This window comes from Acanthaster planci, unplaced genomic scaffold, assembly GCF_054643075.1.
Source record: "Acanthaster planci isolate LZ-2023a unplaced genomic scaffold, COTS_SCS Contig227, whole genome shotgun sequence".
NCBI classification, from domain to species: domain Eukaryota; kingdom Metazoa; phylum Echinodermata; class Asteroidea; order Valvatida; family Acanthasteridae; genus Acanthaster; species Acanthaster planci.
Genome location: NW_028257848.1, coordinates 1 through 16,332, shown reverse-complemented (window position 1 = coordinate 16,332; position 16,332 = coordinate 1). Strand labels below are relative to the sequence as shown.

General features: G+C 41.5%; 2 protein-coding genes and 1 pseudogene across 4 annotated transcripts; all 3 read left to right on the top strand.

Moving 5' to 3' along the window:
- Positions 1–968: 968 nt before the first annotated feature.
- LOC110974515 (uncharacterized) lies at positions 969–5,574 on the top strand. Of its 2 annotated transcripts, none has more exons than XM_022226213.2 (2): positions 969–1,216; positions 3,113–5,574. In XM_022226213.2, the coding sequence occupies exon 2, from the start codon at positions 3,121–3,123 to the stop codon at positions 3,967–3,969; it is 849 nt and encodes a 282-aa protein (XP_022081905.1). In that variant the 5' UTR covers positions 969–1,216; positions 3,113–3,120; the 3' UTR covers positions 3,970–5,574. The 2 variants fall into 2 exon arrangements, with proteins under 2 accessions (XP_022081905.1, XP_022081906.1); XM_022226214.2 differs by lacking the exon at positions 969–1,216 and adding an exon at positions 1,227–1,325.
- A 554-nt stretch (positions 5,575–6,128) lies between these two features.
- On the top strand, positions 6,129–10,682 carry LOC110974513 (tubulin alpha chain-like; annotated as a pseudogene). The gene is made up of 4 exons (XR_015424183.1): positions 6,129–6,390; positions 8,368–8,590; positions 8,709–8,857; positions 9,003–10,682. The product of XR_015424183.1 is annotated as a tubulin alpha chain-like (transcript).
- Positions 10,683–11,257: 575 nt separating this feature from the next.
- Positions 11,258–16,289, top strand: LOC147794993 (uronyl 2-sulfotransferase-like; the record flags this gene model as incomplete). Its single annotated transcript, XM_087132359.1, has 8 exons — positions 11,258–11,484; positions 13,463–13,691; positions 13,959–14,014; positions 14,295–14,411; positions 14,761–14,846; positions 15,137–15,299; positions 15,631–15,740; positions 16,123–16,289. Coding segments are annotated over exons 5-8 (502 nt in total), but the record flags the coding sequence as incomplete, so codon positions are not given.
- Between the last annotated feature and the right edge of the window lie 43 nt (positions 16,290–16,332).

Here is a 16,332-nt window from a genome sequence, read left to right as displayed (position 1 = left end):
TTCTCATATTTTAAGTGTCACCAAATGCAAGCCAATGTCATAAATTAGGCGAGGAAACACTTAGGCATTAGGGAAATTCTAATCCTGCCGGAGGTTAGGTTTGAGCTAAAAGTTGTGAGGAAGGTCAAAACGTGTGTTCGTGGGGGCGTGTGGGAAGTCAACAGAATTCCTGGCAGATAGTGGTAATTATCGTGATTGAAAATTGCAGTGTTCTTGTCATTTTTTTTATTAAGTAAAGGTCAGTGCGCACAGCAAAACTCATTACTTAAGCTGAGAGCTAATTTATGACTAAATTTGAATGATTCTACGGCCATTTTAAGGGCAGTTCGGTTTCTTGTTATTTCTACACTAAAAATTGTATTATTTATGAGCAAAAGTGTGATATGATTCACACTGTTGTGGACAGGTTACTCCTTTTTCTTTGCCGATTTATTGTTTTAGCGACGGAGGACAGGCAAGCATTTTCTCAGGAGTAATTACAAAAAGCCCATTTTGGTCCACATGCCCTAAAATGAACAGAGTTTCCTTGAAATGACATTAGAACAACAGCCCTGTCATTTCAGGAGAAACGCAGAACATTTTTACATGTTTAAAATGTGCTCTTTTCAAATCGTATTCACCAGCACAGGATGGCGGGCAGTTTTCATAATATGTATAAGAAAAAAGTTTTTGACCTTTAAAGTCTTTAAATTCTTAAACGGGATAAAGTTTGACATTATATAGGACTATTGTCATTTACATATTCAGTTCTGGTACGCACAACTCGCCAATGAAAGAACGATTAGTGGATGCTTGATGATCCTATTGGCGGCAACTGACGGGTTCTTGCCCTGGGGCGTGACTGAAATATTCTGATCCCGTTTGATTGAAGGGTTGAGTAGGTCCTATTACCCGCACGGCCGACTTAGCGTACGCGCCTGCTTTGGGCTGTGGAAAAGTTGTGCACATGCATCAGAGACAGGCCTACAGTAAGTTCGAGTAGCGGTGAAGATAATGGAAATTAATTCCGCATTATGATCGATGACGATCAGTGTATTATTGACGAATTCAGACCAAAGCACCATAGCTGTTGGCAAACGTTCCTACGTAAACTGCGGGTCTGTGGAGACTCTACGGGTAGATTCGTGTTCTGTTGTCGACTGCCGGCTACGCAAGTTCGTTGAAGCAGCCACAAGCGGTGATTCTCCAGTCCATGCCACAACATAGTCCTTTAAGGGTAAGTTGTCACATTAGGCTTGAATTACTTCACATTGACGATGAAGATGTTATTCATTCTACTGCCCAGCTCAGAGCTATACATAGATCACAGCATGGTGCGCATTCAGGTAGGAAGTCCAATCGTTTGAAATGATTTTGAGAACAGTGATGTAAATTAGAACTTATTTACTCGAAATTAATCCTCCATCCTTAATCCTATATCCGTCTTGTTTAGATCTCCCTCAACGAGACGATCTTTTCCCCCTGCCTTCAGCTTATATCGCTCCCCCCCCCACAAATAAGGAACATCCAAACATTAAGGTTTGTATTGAAATCCAGGATACTGTAATTGGCCTTTCCCTCATGTCGTCCCCACACCCTCTGCGCTCTCACCTCTGAGAATCCCCCTCCCCTCCCCAGTGGATCCACGTCTTCAGACCTTTTCCCCTTTGTCTCCAGCTGCAACAGTTACTGGTTCTTATTTTTCAGACTGTGATTTCGAGTTGTCTTTGATGGCATGACAGGCTCGTTGCCTGACCAGAGACTGAGAGGGGGTTGTTAAACCCAAGAGTGGAACATTTGGCACTGTGAACACCTATTTTTATACAAAGGCCTGTCATAATGTGAAAATAAATATTTATTCTAAAAAGAAACCTCAGAAGCGAGCGAGGGGGAGGGGGGTTGTTAGACTCCCAAACCCCCAGCCCTTGGCCCTTCATGAACTTATGGTAAACCCCCTCTGAAGCTGAAACTAGGAACACTTTCACTCCCTTTCAGTAGTGTAAATCGAAATTGTGCGCAAACTGAGGATGTAAGTGAATATTAAATTATTACAACTAAATAGAATTCGACTGAGAAATCGTTTGAAATTTTCCGAGTCGAGTTATTCACAGGTCTATGAAAAGATGAAGTAGCCTGGTTTTGTTTTCCGTACATAGGCCTATATAGAGGTCACCGGTTGATATCGATCGTTCATTTAATTTGTTTACCCCAGCAGTATTGATTAATTGTTTCCCATAGAAAATAAAAAAATATAACCTTGAACTTTCAGTCGTGCGGTAATTACGCTAGCCCCGTCGCTATAGCGTCAGACATAAGGGTGTGGCACAGTACCAGCTGGGGGTACATTATAAGAACAATAGATCATTTTGATGCTTATGGTTTATGCCGATGGGGCTCAGCTACTCACGTGGGGGGGGTGGAGTCTGGCCCTTTGGCTTCCCACCCTCCTCCTTCGGGATGGGCCTGAATTATGCAATTTTCCGCTGCTCTCACCGCTGTCCCACCAATCCAAAGCACTCTGACGCCGGTTGAACAAAAGATCTCTGAAAATAATAGACTTGTAGTTTCCGCGCTGTGCACTGCCAGTATTCCTGGTTAGTTTCCTACCCTCTCTAACCGTCGTAGGCACGGCATCAGTTATGCCAAGTTGTCCTTGAGCATTCCTGAGTTCACGACTTTACCAAACCACCACGACCTTCGCGTATTGTTGTAGTAACTGTCAGTCTTGTGTCATAATTATTGGCAGGAATAACAACACAATTATGATGGGATATCCAAGATAAAGCTCTCCCATGACCGGATGCAATTATAGTTTGGACAAGTGGTCTTCAATTTGAATGGGAGGTTTATTTATTTATTTTGTAATTGGCCATCAACTTAAAATCACAACTGCGGACACAATGTCCAGCTATTCAGTTTGAGGTTGATAAATTGATCCCACCTCAAAATTGGAAGATACAGGTCGAGTACAGTCTTCGTGATATAAAAACTCAACCTGTCCACATACTGCTCATTATGATTCAACCTCAGCAGAATAACAAATTGTTGGCATTTGTTCCCCGTTTGTAAGACGAAACTATGCAAGCTGTGTTTGATTAAGTAATGTTCTAATCCTCTACTTTTTTGTGACTAGGAGTTACCATGACAACTCGTATCATCCTTTGGGGTGTTCCCATGTGCCTATCCACCGTGTTCACACGCTGTATGAACGCGAGAGGCGACACCGAAATATTTATGGAACCCTACGACAACTGCCACAGTTTTGGACCGGAACGACGCATCTCTTGGCCCGACCAAATGCGGTCTGCCGAACTGCTTAACGACTGGCAGACCTACGAGTACACCCAGAAGTTGCTGGAGAGAGAAGACCATTACCAAGCGTCCATAGTGTTCGCTAAAGACATGGCTTACGCCGTGGAAGGCAAGTACGACATGCTGCCTAAGGGATATCGGCACACCTTCATAGTTCGGGATCCTGTCAAAGTTTGGGTGGCGTACCATAGACGAATTAGGCAACTTCTGGGTGACAAGATAGAGCTCCGCAATGGAGGTGATTTGCCTGGTGATCTGGAAAGCTACGCTAGCCAAACCTCTGTTTATAAGGCCAGCTTTGATCTGATGGAGTACACGAGGACTGTGTTGAACCAGGCACCGGTAATAATCGACGCCGATGATTTGACGGACCACCCCGAGGCCACCTTGCGTCGGTACTGCCTAGCTGTGGGCATCCCGTTCAAAGATAAGATGCTGTCTTTCGGCTCCTCTGGGCATTCCAAGGATGAATTGGACCAGAGATGGCACTGTTCCAAGTTCTTCACCTGGGGAGAGGAAAGGGGTGGGTTCTACACCAAGGCAATGGAAAGTAAGGGGTTTGTGAGCGACAAGAAAGAGTATAAAATCTCGGATTTGCCTCCAGAGGTTGTGGAATGTGTGACGAGAAGCAAGGATTGGTATGAAAAACTGCATGCTTTAAGATTAAAACCAGAGTGATTATATAGTATTTTCGGTGATGACGGTTGCTTGCGAACCAAAACCATGACAATTGGAGCAATAGGAGAAGACCGCTGCGTAAATTTTATATGTTTTTTTCAAGCAAAGTGGACTCGCTATAACAGACCGCCCACTTTAATCTGCGTTCGCATTCCAATACAATCAAAAACTCTGGATGGGCGGTAACCGCCCTCTGTTGACACATGCCAACTCCAAGCCTCTGAAATTTAAAAAGAAGAATAAAACCTTCGGTGTGAGCAATGAGGGCGCCCCTCATGTGTGTTGTTATTTTTATCCTTGCTCGACCTCAACACCATATCTCATTTAAAATCCATTTGTGAGCAGAGCTTTGCAGGATAATGCATTTTCAATAACATAGGCAGTTCTCCGACCGCACAGTAATGATCGGGTTTAATTCTCTAAAAATATTCATCCACCATTTCAAAGTCCTGTAGTTTTAGAAGATGCAATGTATTTAATTTGTCTATTTTATATTAATACTTTAACGAGTGACAGACATTTATTCAACGTGGTTTATGTGGTTATTTTTTAGAAAGGCATAATTTTTATGAGAGTTGTACGTAATTTAGTTGTTTTATGGTGTAGTTTCCGATACCAGTATTATTAGAAGCATACGCAGCATATGCCACCTTTTGTTGGTGCTGGGTTCAGTCAATTAACGAATTAATGAAATTGATATAAGAATAACAACATGCTCTTAAAAAAAAAAAACAACTGGAGCATGTACAAAGAATGCCCTTTTCATCAGGTCAAATATTCTTAATGTAAATTAACCCTAAAAGAGCGCTGTTACTTGTTTCAAGATAATCAATGTTCGTTAATAGGGACTTGAAATGAGTCTTAGACTTCAGTATCTTTGTTCTGTAATTTGGATCCAGCGAACAGTTGTCACTGGCCATAGTTCAAGCCAGGTGAATATCATTTATTTTTGTCCCCTTTATGCAAATTATGGTCGGAAGTGCTCCTCGACTCGATAATTGTTCCATAAAACACCATCCGGGGACGCATAATTCTCCATGTCCGCAACCTTGGGAACTGTAAAAATAAAATTATGTTACTTGGGCACAGACATGTTAAGGGATATTTATTGTCCCAAGCCTCGACGCAAGTTTTAACAACTGGCATTCAGAATGTAAACACTCTTCTTGTAACATAGGTGATACACCTGTATCTAACCAGTTTGGGATAATAAAAAAAAAAATAAGCACAATAACCCTTGCTGGAATGTTCTACTCTTGTGGGGGGAACATATAAACCCTCGCCTCCTGAAAATCACACCTTACCAGGAGATTTTCATCATATAACACTCTACTGTGCTTGTCTGGAATAAAGTTGATCCACCGTAACACGTCCACGTCGCGAGAGAATATAACCCAGGTCCATATTGATATATAAACCGATAGTTATCATGCCTGAATTTTGCCTTGTCGTTCATGAAGCAGAATGAAATCCCCGGTCTGAAATGGAATGCTCCAAGAAATGAACACTTCCATGAAAAGTGACACCTGTGCGCCCAGAGTCAGTTTCTTGTCGAACCTGTCTTTATATACCATGTAATATTCACATTATTCGGCGAAATGACATGTATTCCGTACGTCGTAAATTTTCCTTCCCCGAGTGGGCGTGTCGTTAGGAAGTCTGTAGATTTCCCCGTGACGTGTACGTTACAAAACCAGGTCTGCTGCCGCTTCTTTGCAAAGACCTGATGAACAGCGAATAAATAATCATGGTTAGACACCAAAGTCCAAGAGTATTTAACACTTATATCCAAGGAAAAACTCAATATCACATCTTACATTATGTTACAAGTTTCTGAGGCATATAAATGTATTTTATTATGATAATAAGTGAAAATTAATATTACATCATGGGAGTCGCATAAGCTACATTACTTATCACCAGGGTAATCCCATTAAAAACATTTGCTGTAAAAAAGTGTAATGCAACCATGTTCGTAAAACAATAAAGATGGGATCCCCTGTCGTAAAAGTGCAGGTCATGAATAAAACAAGCCATGAGAATTCCCTCGGGAATACCAAATTGTGTGTTTTCCGCGTGGCCTACCACTTATAACCGTGACACGACAAAATTGACCCGCAAGCGTCGTAGTAATCGAAATACCTTTGCAATTAGGGGTGTCGATTTAATGCAAGGGAGGGTCTCTCCTTCGTGGGGCTGCCCGGTTGTGCGCAAATTGACGGCAACATCTTGACGAGAGGCACTTGGCGAGTCGCAACCGTTAGGTTTGTAGAGTGTCCTAGCCAGCCATCACAGTTGGATTAAGACGCTTAGATCTCGGAGAAAAACATTTCCCTTCGTCAAAATCCTTGTCAGAGTTCTAGGTCTCCATTCTTCCCCTGTACCTTCGAGACTTCAAGGCTTGATTTGCTGTTCAAAATGGTAAGCTCAATATTATTACGAGTGCAATTCAAGGTCCAATCATTTTTATTTGAAATGTTTTGTGTTACGTTCCGTTTATTCTTAGCCAGTTTGTTAGAGCAAGAAAACAAAAACTAGTAATTATTCTCTTGAAGTCTTGAGATTAGGGTGGAAGGGCACTCAAAAGTGTCTTAGGAAAGGGACGAGAAATTCAGCCGAATAATAACGATAGCTTTCTTGATTATCTGGGAATAAAGACAATAAAATTTTTTTGTCTTTCCTTAAATTTTTCCACAATTGGAATATGACTGAATGTAGTTATTAAGTTTACTTGTAAACGTTGTTTGATCGCACAGCTATTGATTTATAAAAGGTGTTCTATCAACATCACTGAACGCGGCCGGACTTTAATTTCCGTGTCAGTATTTCTTTGTGATTAAAGGAATTATTGAAATTCTGCTTCGGCAATGTATTTTACAGTGGCTTTCATCAAGAAATATTGCTCGGTATGCCGAAGATATTCCCCGTAAATAATGAGAGACGGAAAGCAAAGGGAATCATGACATTACACCTGTGTTCTTGCATCGTTATCAACACATTTTTAGAAAATATTTTCATTAGAATAGTTACAGTATGTGGGTCTAAATGAACGAATTTTTCCCAGTATGATGTTTTTGCCTAAAAAGTATGGATTGGCCTCGTGTCAAACAGCCGGTTTCTTTGCGCAGTGAACCTAGTATACGCACTGACGATCATTATGTTAGGGGAGAAGTTAGATTGCAAAAAATTATTCGATCGTTTAAACGAAACAAGCAAAATGCATGGAGTTCAAGGACTAATTTGATTTAACAAACGGCCTTTCTGATAGCGAAGAGATGTAATTCACTTAGGCCTAAACTTTTACTCCTTGGCATAATGTCATCTCGAGCAATTTACTGGGCCCGCTTCAAGCTCGTACGACTCCACTAAATTGCGTTTGGTCAATTGACTACATAATCAAATACAGTTTTCGGCTGAACCATGCTTAATGTATCTAGGAAATCAGAGAGCGTCTTTGGGACAAAAAAAACGATAGGTTTGATGGGTAGAGGAGATCATAAGCAAGATCTTGAGACAGTAAAAGACGCAGATGCCACTCATTAGGAATGTAAGGGTTTTTAACAAGGTTGGAATTTTTTGGAAGCAGTGGATAGCACATTTAGATTTTCAATATTTTGCAGGATATCCCATAGCTTCGCCAAACAGAAATAAACACTGCAACCACTCTAAGCCGATGTACATGTACTGCAGTTTCGAGTTAAAGTGAAAACATAGGACTCCTCCTTGCAATATCAATATTCTTCGATTCCAGGATGTGATCAATATGACCGTTGAGTGATGCATTAAGTTGATTTGATGTCATGCCCGCACATATCTCCCCGTTAATAGCTTGCCCTACATAAACAACTCGACATGACGAAATAAGACCGTATTGTGCTGGTTTGTTGTCCGTGCACTGTAAATAACAAGACTACATTTCCGTATCATCATAAAATATTACCCTCCGTGGTGCCTTACGTAGGGATACGGGTCCAACGAGGAATTACACCGCCCCGTATCTTCAACGCGCATGGCTTGGTCTTAGCAAGGGGCCCGGGAGGCACAGAGACCGCCCGATGAGTCACGCGGCCTGCGCTCTGGTTAAATCTCATTTCCTACCGGGGAAACATGGCCACCTGAAAACAAAACATCGTACCTCTTCTAGTGGAAATGCAGTGCCAAATAAAAATTTTCCAAGATTTCGAATATTAATCGCAAGCAGAAAGTTCCAATCAGAAAACAGTATGATTTACTGTTTATAGGACATTTCCTGTGTAAAGGCGTTGGGTATAAGTCTTATGAGAAGATCGTTCATTCGAAGTTGGAAGAGAAGATATTACTTCAGTGTATAGGCCTATATGCAGTATTAGAATTTCTTGTTTTATCGATGGTGATGATTTCACTTTGGTTTTACTGTAGCGTGAATGTATCTCTATCCACGTCGGCCAAGCTGGTGTCCAGATTGGCAACGCCTGCTGGGAGCTGTACTGCCTGGAGCACGGCATCCAACCTGATGGTCAGATGCCCAGTGACAAGACCATCGGAGGTGGTGACGACTCCTTCAATACCTTCTTCAGCGAGACCGGTGCTGGCAAGCATGTCCCTCGCGCTGTCTTCGTCGATCTCGAACCTACCGTTGTCGGTAATATAATCACCTATATCTTCAATACCTATGTGTGCCTAGGTTTAATAGCACCGTTCAGAATACCAGGTAACGTTTATTTCGAAATACATGTAGTTGTTTTCCTTCCTAATTACAGATGAAGTTCGTACCGGCGCCTACCGCCAGCTTTTCCACCCTGAGCAGCTGATCACAGGCAAGGAAGATGCCGCCAACAACTACGCCAGGGGTCACTACACCGTTGGCAAGGAACATGTGGATACGGTACTCGACAGGATCCGCAAATTGGTGAGGGGAATTCCCTCCAATTTATTTCCTGCTATTTTTCTGTTTATTGCAAGTACATGTTTACAAGCACACCTGTGTTTCTTTCTGTATCCAATCGGTTTTATCTCTTTGACTATTTTGCACCTTCTTACCTTTAAATGTACAGGCTGACCAGTGCACGGGTCTACAGGGTTTTCTTGTCTTTCACAGCTTCGGTGGAGGCACCGGCTCTGGCTTCACATCCCTGTTGATGGAGCGTCTCTCCGTCGACTACGGCAAGAAGTCCAAACTGGAGTTTGCAGTCTACCCGGCTCCCCAAATTGCCTCTGCCGTAGTAGAGCCCTACAACTCCATCCTGACCACCCACACTACCTTAGAGCACACTGACTGTGCCTTCATGGTCGACAATGAGGCCATCTACGACATCTGTCGACGCAACCTCGACATTGAGCGTCCGACTTACACCAACCTCAACCGTTTAATCGCTCAGATTGTGTCATCCATTACTGCGTCATTGCGTTTTTGACGGCGCTCTGAACGTCGACCTGACCGAATTCCAGACCAACCTGGTGCCCTACCCACGTATCCACTTCCCATTGGCAACCTACGCACCTGTCGTTTCAGCCGAGAAGGCCTACCATGAGCAGCTGACTGTTTCAGAGATCACTAATTCCTGCTTTGAGCCGGCCAACCAGATGGTGAAGTGCGATCCTCGTCACGGCAAGTACATGGCCTGCTGTCTGCTCTTCCGAGGTGATGTCGTCCCCAAGGATGTCAACGCAGCCATAGCACAAATTAAGACCAAGCGCTCAATCCAGTTTGTCGATTGGTGTCCAACTGGCTTCAAGGTGGGCATCAACTACCAGCCGCCCACCGTCGTACCTGGCGGTGATCTTGCCAAGGTGCAGCGTGCCGTCTGCATGCTGAGCAACACCACGGCCATCGCTGAGGCTTGGGCTCGTCTGGATCACAAGTTCGATCTGATGTACGCCAAGCGTGCCTTCGTCCACTGGTACGTGGGAGAGGGTATGGAGGAGGGCGAGTTCTCTGAGGCTCGTGAAGATCTGGCAGCCTTGGAGAAGGATTACGAGGAGGTTGGCGTCGACTCGGGTGACGGAGAAGATGACGAAGATGTTGAAGAGTACTAAGATCACTCTTCACATGTTCATGCAGGGAGCTTGCCTCCCTATACAGTGTTCCCAATATCGATTCCTGTAGAAACTGACATCCAGTATTCAGTAAACCATTTCATTGTAGTGTAAAAGTATATTAAACGAAGTGCAGGGAATGTTGGGTGTTTTGATAATAGAATATTACCGTTTTTAATCTAGAACATTTCTTTTTAGCAATGATCAGCATTTTGAAAACTCACAGCTCATTCAGTAAAGATCTGCTTATATTTGTACCAGAGGTGCGTCTTTGTGTCAAAAAGACTTGATTTATTCATTAATCAAGGCAACCACTCAGACTACGAATACCAAAGGAGACAGATCGTTTTGACCACTCGATTTTAAACGCTGACCATGGTTGCCAGTCAGATCACATTACACAACTCTTTCGTTCGAGTGTCGCATCGAACGGTACGTCGAAAAGTTAAGAAACAAAATCCTTCATAGTCCAATTTGTAGCTATATCCTTCGCTTCTTCATTTTAATTGTGAACAAAATTACACAGCGTCGTATTTTCCATAATTGCCATAGATCAAAAAGTAGATTTGAATTCCCAAGAGCAATCAAGTCACATTATTCTTAAGAACAAATCGACTTCAAAAGAACTTTACGTTCGTAAGGGTTAGTAGTAATAATGTAATATCTCGAGAACAAAATAAAATTACTTGTGAAACAGATTTAGCGTTGTGTGTGTGTTGCTGAAAAAGAAACATCCACCTTCTTCCTATAGGCCTACCAATTATGTATTGGATTCGAATTCTTGCTGTGTCATCGTCATCCATCGAAAATGTTCCTGTCATCACATGATCGTCAGCATTTAAAATGGCAAAAACAAAATAAGGAGCAAGCTGGAAGGTTGTTTACTAGATCGGCTGCCTTCAATCAATACTATCTTAAAGAATTTAGTCGCAAAAAAGGGTTAGAAAGTAATTGTGCAGAAGGGAATACATTTTGGCATATTATTGGGTGGGACGCTGTTGTCTTTGCCGGATCGAACGCGGTCTTCCATTCTGAAACAACCTCATGAATATTTATACTATTTAGTCATGCGTATCACGTAAGGCCCACTTCGGGATTCATTATGCCCGACCCGGATTAAATTTCGCTGCTCAACGCTCACAAATATCGAATGTTGTGAGCACAATATTAAAATTCGATTGTTGCATCAACAGATGTACATACACATAAAGGTTTTACAGACCAATCAAAAGATCGAGTGGTTTTTATGTCAAACTGTTGGTAGACAATAGCAAAGATCGTATAGCGCTGGCGCTATACGATCTTTGGACAGTAGTCTGGTACTATCATGTCTCATTATCACTGGTTCTTGACGTTCACGCATGATACACGTGCCTCTTTGTGTCATTTGGACAAATCCCTGTAAACGCCACGCTTGGCTGGGCAGACCAATGTCGCTCTCAGTTTTCCCATTAACAGCACGTACAGGGCATAATAAGCTATGAAGACCAAAGAACCGAGGTAAGATAGACTAGATGTTTTATATGTTATCATAATTTGTTTCGAGATTTTTAGTCTTTAGCTAAAATATGGAAGCTGTCACTAACGCTGTTGTGGTTGCCGTACTCCCTCTCAAAATTCGGGCGCCATTTGCTCTTAGCCTTCGCTGGCTGGCGTTCTTGACAATTTCACTTTAAAGTTCACGACTAACGTTAGACATATTGACTACACAGAACGAAAAAACGTTAAGGGCGAATTCCATACATGGACATCACTAGTTTCTCCGTATAGTGAGAAATTAACTGCCACGCAGTCTAAAAACGCACACTTAGATATACGAAGGAAAATATTCAAACCTTTTCTTAGAAAATACTTCGAATGTTTTTAAACCAGCGTCATTAGGTTTGTGTATCGGGGGTCAAACCTTTTCGGGGGGGGGATACTGTAAAGGTTGGTATTTGTTCCTCCATAGTTACATAGACACACACCCTCGTTCGTAGGAATTCCGCTCATTAAAGTCTTTGGTTGTCACATGTGGTCTTTTAATGCTGCGAGCTTTCTCTCCTCGATGATAATTTGCATCATAAAGCAAGCAAATTCCAGCGTTCAAAGAAATCCCGACGGAAGTCCATGCAGTACGTTGCGTACAGTTAAACAGACGAGAGCTGTAAAGTATAACAGGGACTGAGGTTGGTGAAAATGGGTCGGCCAGGTTTTGGTGAACAAGAAAGACTCAAAATATTTAAATAAGCTTCTGAGATATAGTCGTCATATAAACTTTGCGAAAAGCATACTTTTGTGTCTTTGAAAACATGGAATCAAACAGCTCTAACTCGAAAATGCCATTTATGAATAATTTAGTAGGCCTACTCACGAAGAAAATGTGAATGCATGACTGGATAAGTTATAAGGTGACTACTGTCGTGATAACTTTGATCTATGGAAAACTATATCATAATGGCAGAAATGTATTTTTCGTGCCATCTCTGTTGTCTAGTTGATATAACTAGACTTGTAACTTAATGTAACATGATCCCTACATCAGGAATCTCACAAACGTAATTTCTTTGTCCTGTTTTGGTATTTCTTTTTTTTAATGTTTTTCTTGGGTTAGTTTTTACTGAGTGGTTTATAGAGTTTTGAACATTCATCTTTGCTAATTCATGGTTTGGTAATGTTTAAGGGTAAGAGTCGATCCCAGTGCCTGTCTTGTACAACTTTTCTCACCTGTGAGTCACTGAATCAGATTACTGGTTTCACCTGCCTACGGAGAAAAAGTTGAATACCCTCCAACCATCGGCTGCACATAAAGTTTCTGAAATGAAAGCTTCGTCTCCACAACTTAACGACCGAACAGATTTTTTAAACGACCTACAAGCTACTATTGGTGGATAAATATTTGAATTTTCTGTTTTCATTCCAAGCCAGCAAAGGGGAGTCGAGTCAATAGTAAATTCTGACCCGATCGGTAAGGACAGTTCTTGTAGGGCTTATGTTATGTTCATTAGAGCTCAGGCAAACGTGCTGTGAACATGGTAAGTTTGTTTGAATAGTTGTCCTGTTTATACAGATTAATTACGATGAATACACAGTCACAATTTTCGAGTAACTTCTCCTAAACTCAGATACTTAAAGTTTCAAAGTTTCCCCAACTACCTTATCCAATCTTCTGTATTTGAATTCACTGAAGACCAGCTCTTCAAGGCGCAGTACATGTCTGGCAGAACGGTCGAATACGCCCCTTCTTTTTTTCCCAATGGCGAATGGCACCAGGACTGCATGGTGCATGGCGTCACACACGGCACTGGAGGAAAGCGTCAAATTATCGCCAGTGGTGTTACATCCAATAATTTTGGCACCATTATTGTACGGTAGAGATCAAACACTGTGATAATAGCCAGTGGATATTTTTGGTAATGGATTTACATTGAACATAGTTTGATAATTCTTTGTCTTTGTCTCCTGTGTTTTTTTCTTCTATGTACACCACTTCTCAAAGTCTACCGAGTCGGTTTCAGGAGCATCTCTGCCGAAACTGACCCACGTACTGTTCTTTGTTTTCTTGTTCATCTGCATCGTCTTTGCGTTATCGGGAAGAGTTTTTTGGTCAACCAAACAGCAAATCTGGGTTCAGGATGATGTGGAGAAAGATACTGTCCTTCAGGGAGGGATTTCTCCGAATTCACTGCCCAGCCAACCCCTCCTCGACAGTAAACAGCCACATCAAGGTAGGCTACTCTCCTCAGAAAACCTCAGCAACGTTTCCAATGATGCAATTCTACATCAACATAATTCAGACGCATCTTTAGCTGATGCATACCTACTGCTAATCTTCTGTTACATTATTTTGTTTTCCAAACTTCACTTAATAGTCGGTTGTTGATGTTTTCCTGCTTTTTGCTGAAATCTTATACCGGGTATAAGTTTGTTGTAGCCTGCCTTATAATTTGTCTTAATCATTTAACCATATCTGGTTTATAATTCTCCCTCAACAGGGTCGTTTGTTGATTCCAGAAACAGGGAAACTCTCAGCAAACCAAAGCTGACAAATGTAAGTACATTGTGAACTAGGAAAATAGTTATTTCAGAATATCTCTGACGCAATCAGAGAATCATGTCGATCAAGTGGATTATCAATCAAGTGGATTAGCGCCTGTCAACTATTCAAATAGGCGTTCATTTCATTCTGTCAACTCACTTTCACTTTGATAATCATCTAATTGTTAGTTTGAGTATGTATGCGTCTTAGTTCAAGTAATTTAGAATGTTGTAAAGGGATAACTCATCAATAATTGTTAATTATCACATTTGTACGTTCTGAATTATTCCAGGCTACCAAGATCATTTTTCTCCGTATACCTAAGACAGGAAGTCGGACCCTCGGAAGTCTTGTCCTAGAACAAGCCAAGAAGAAAGGGTTCGGCTATAAAAACTTCCTTTCTGACGTGGTAAGTCACATGGTAGGATACCACTCAAAAGTGGTAAGTCACGTGATATTCCATCTCTTTTCAACTCGATGACTTAGTTACATATATGTGGCATCTTACTCAAAATTGGACAATAAATTCGACTGTAGTTGCTAATTTCCAGTCGGCTTCTTCCAGTCTGTTTTAGTTGAATAAATCATTTTAAGGTATTTATTAAAAGCCTGTGTGAATTGTCTAAACACCGATACATCCTGCTCGATAATGTTAGACTTTACAAAAAATTAGCCACAAAGTTTGTCACCGCGAGGCAAAGATTAGAACTAACAAAAAATTGCCACAAACATGGAACTGTCTCTTTGTTCCTGTATAGGAAATACCTATTCGTCGAGATTTCATGAATCATCGTCAAGGTCGACACGTGTTTGCAGCACACATGAGATATATGGAGTTCCAGTGGTAAGATTCTCTCTGTCAAGCATGTTCATCTATCCCCAAGGAAAATGCCTTGTGTAATACATGATAGAAACTCTTCTGATGAAAGTTGATTTGTAAAATGCCATTTTCAGGGGGAGGGACACACACTCGAAACCGTAGAATTATGTTTTTTTCAACTATTCAACATGCCAGAGTTAGTGGCTTCGCGCGCTCAGGAAGTAAGTGGAAAGGGGATTCTAAGTTTTGATTTTGTAATCTGGACCAGAATGTGAACGGAGACCTCATTTTACCCATCATTCCTTTTCCTCCAGGCAAGAATCACCAAGTTACATCAGCATGGTCCGCGATCCCATTGCTAGATTTACATCCAACTTCTACTTTAGTCTGCACGGGGATGTTGGAAACCACACAGCCAGCTACACTTTACAAAAGCGCAAGGAGATGATGAAAAACACAGAGAACAGCACAATCCCGGTAAAAAAAAAAGCTGGAAAAACTGCCGTCTTGTAACAAAAAGTCCGTGAATCGTACGAGGCTGTGTGTGGGCTTATTTCTCAAAGTTGCAACTTCTTTGATTCGAACCGAGTTCGATTTCTTTACAGTAATAAGAGTTGATTCATTTAATATTCCCGATCTTGAGATTTTCAAAGATTGTATAAATGAACACTGACAGGTCTGAGATGATTTTGTGTTCGTCTTGGAGCTGCTGAATGATTTACAAAGTTATCTTCGATATTTCAAAGCTGGAATCATCACCTCTGCCCGAGAATTTTCCAATTTATCAAATACATTTGTTTATTTTGAGGATTTGAAGACTTTAAGTGAGTGTGTTCTTCGAGACATCCCGTTTTGCACGGAGTATCATCGACTGTTCTCCATTCTGACGTGTTTTTGTGGCGAGGACCCTCGATGCAAGTAAGACACTTTTGTAAGGACTGAGGGATAAAGTCCGAGAAGAAAAGAATCTGCTAATGTGGAATAAGAAATACCATCCCTTATCGGTCGAAACTTTGAGACGCTAATGGCGGCAGACATACCGGTTCTTTTCCAAGGTATTGCGCGTACTCAAAACTGGTAAAAAGGATCGGTATGTTTGTTGGCACTAAGCATCTCAAAGTCTCCTATTGTAATAGGAAAGTATTCAAAGGTATATTTTGGCAACTATTTATTTTATTGGTTGTCAAAAATGCGTACGTGAGTAACCGTTTTGTGTGTCAGTTGTAAATTTCAAAACAACCGTTTGGTAATCAAATTTTAATGAAATCAATTATTATTATTTGACTTGTCTACTTCATAGACAGCCAAGCAGTTGGACCTTTGCACAAGCGGTCAAGCACATCGACAGCTCCTTGGCCGTTGTCTTTAATGAAGAATTCGAAGGTTATCTCCTGGTTTTAGAGCGATTTATGCCTGAGTTCTTTCTGGAAATCGTTGAGATTTATCGTCGACCACAGTCCCCGGGTGGTGAGAGATTAATGATAGTTTCATATGATATATAAGTAAATTA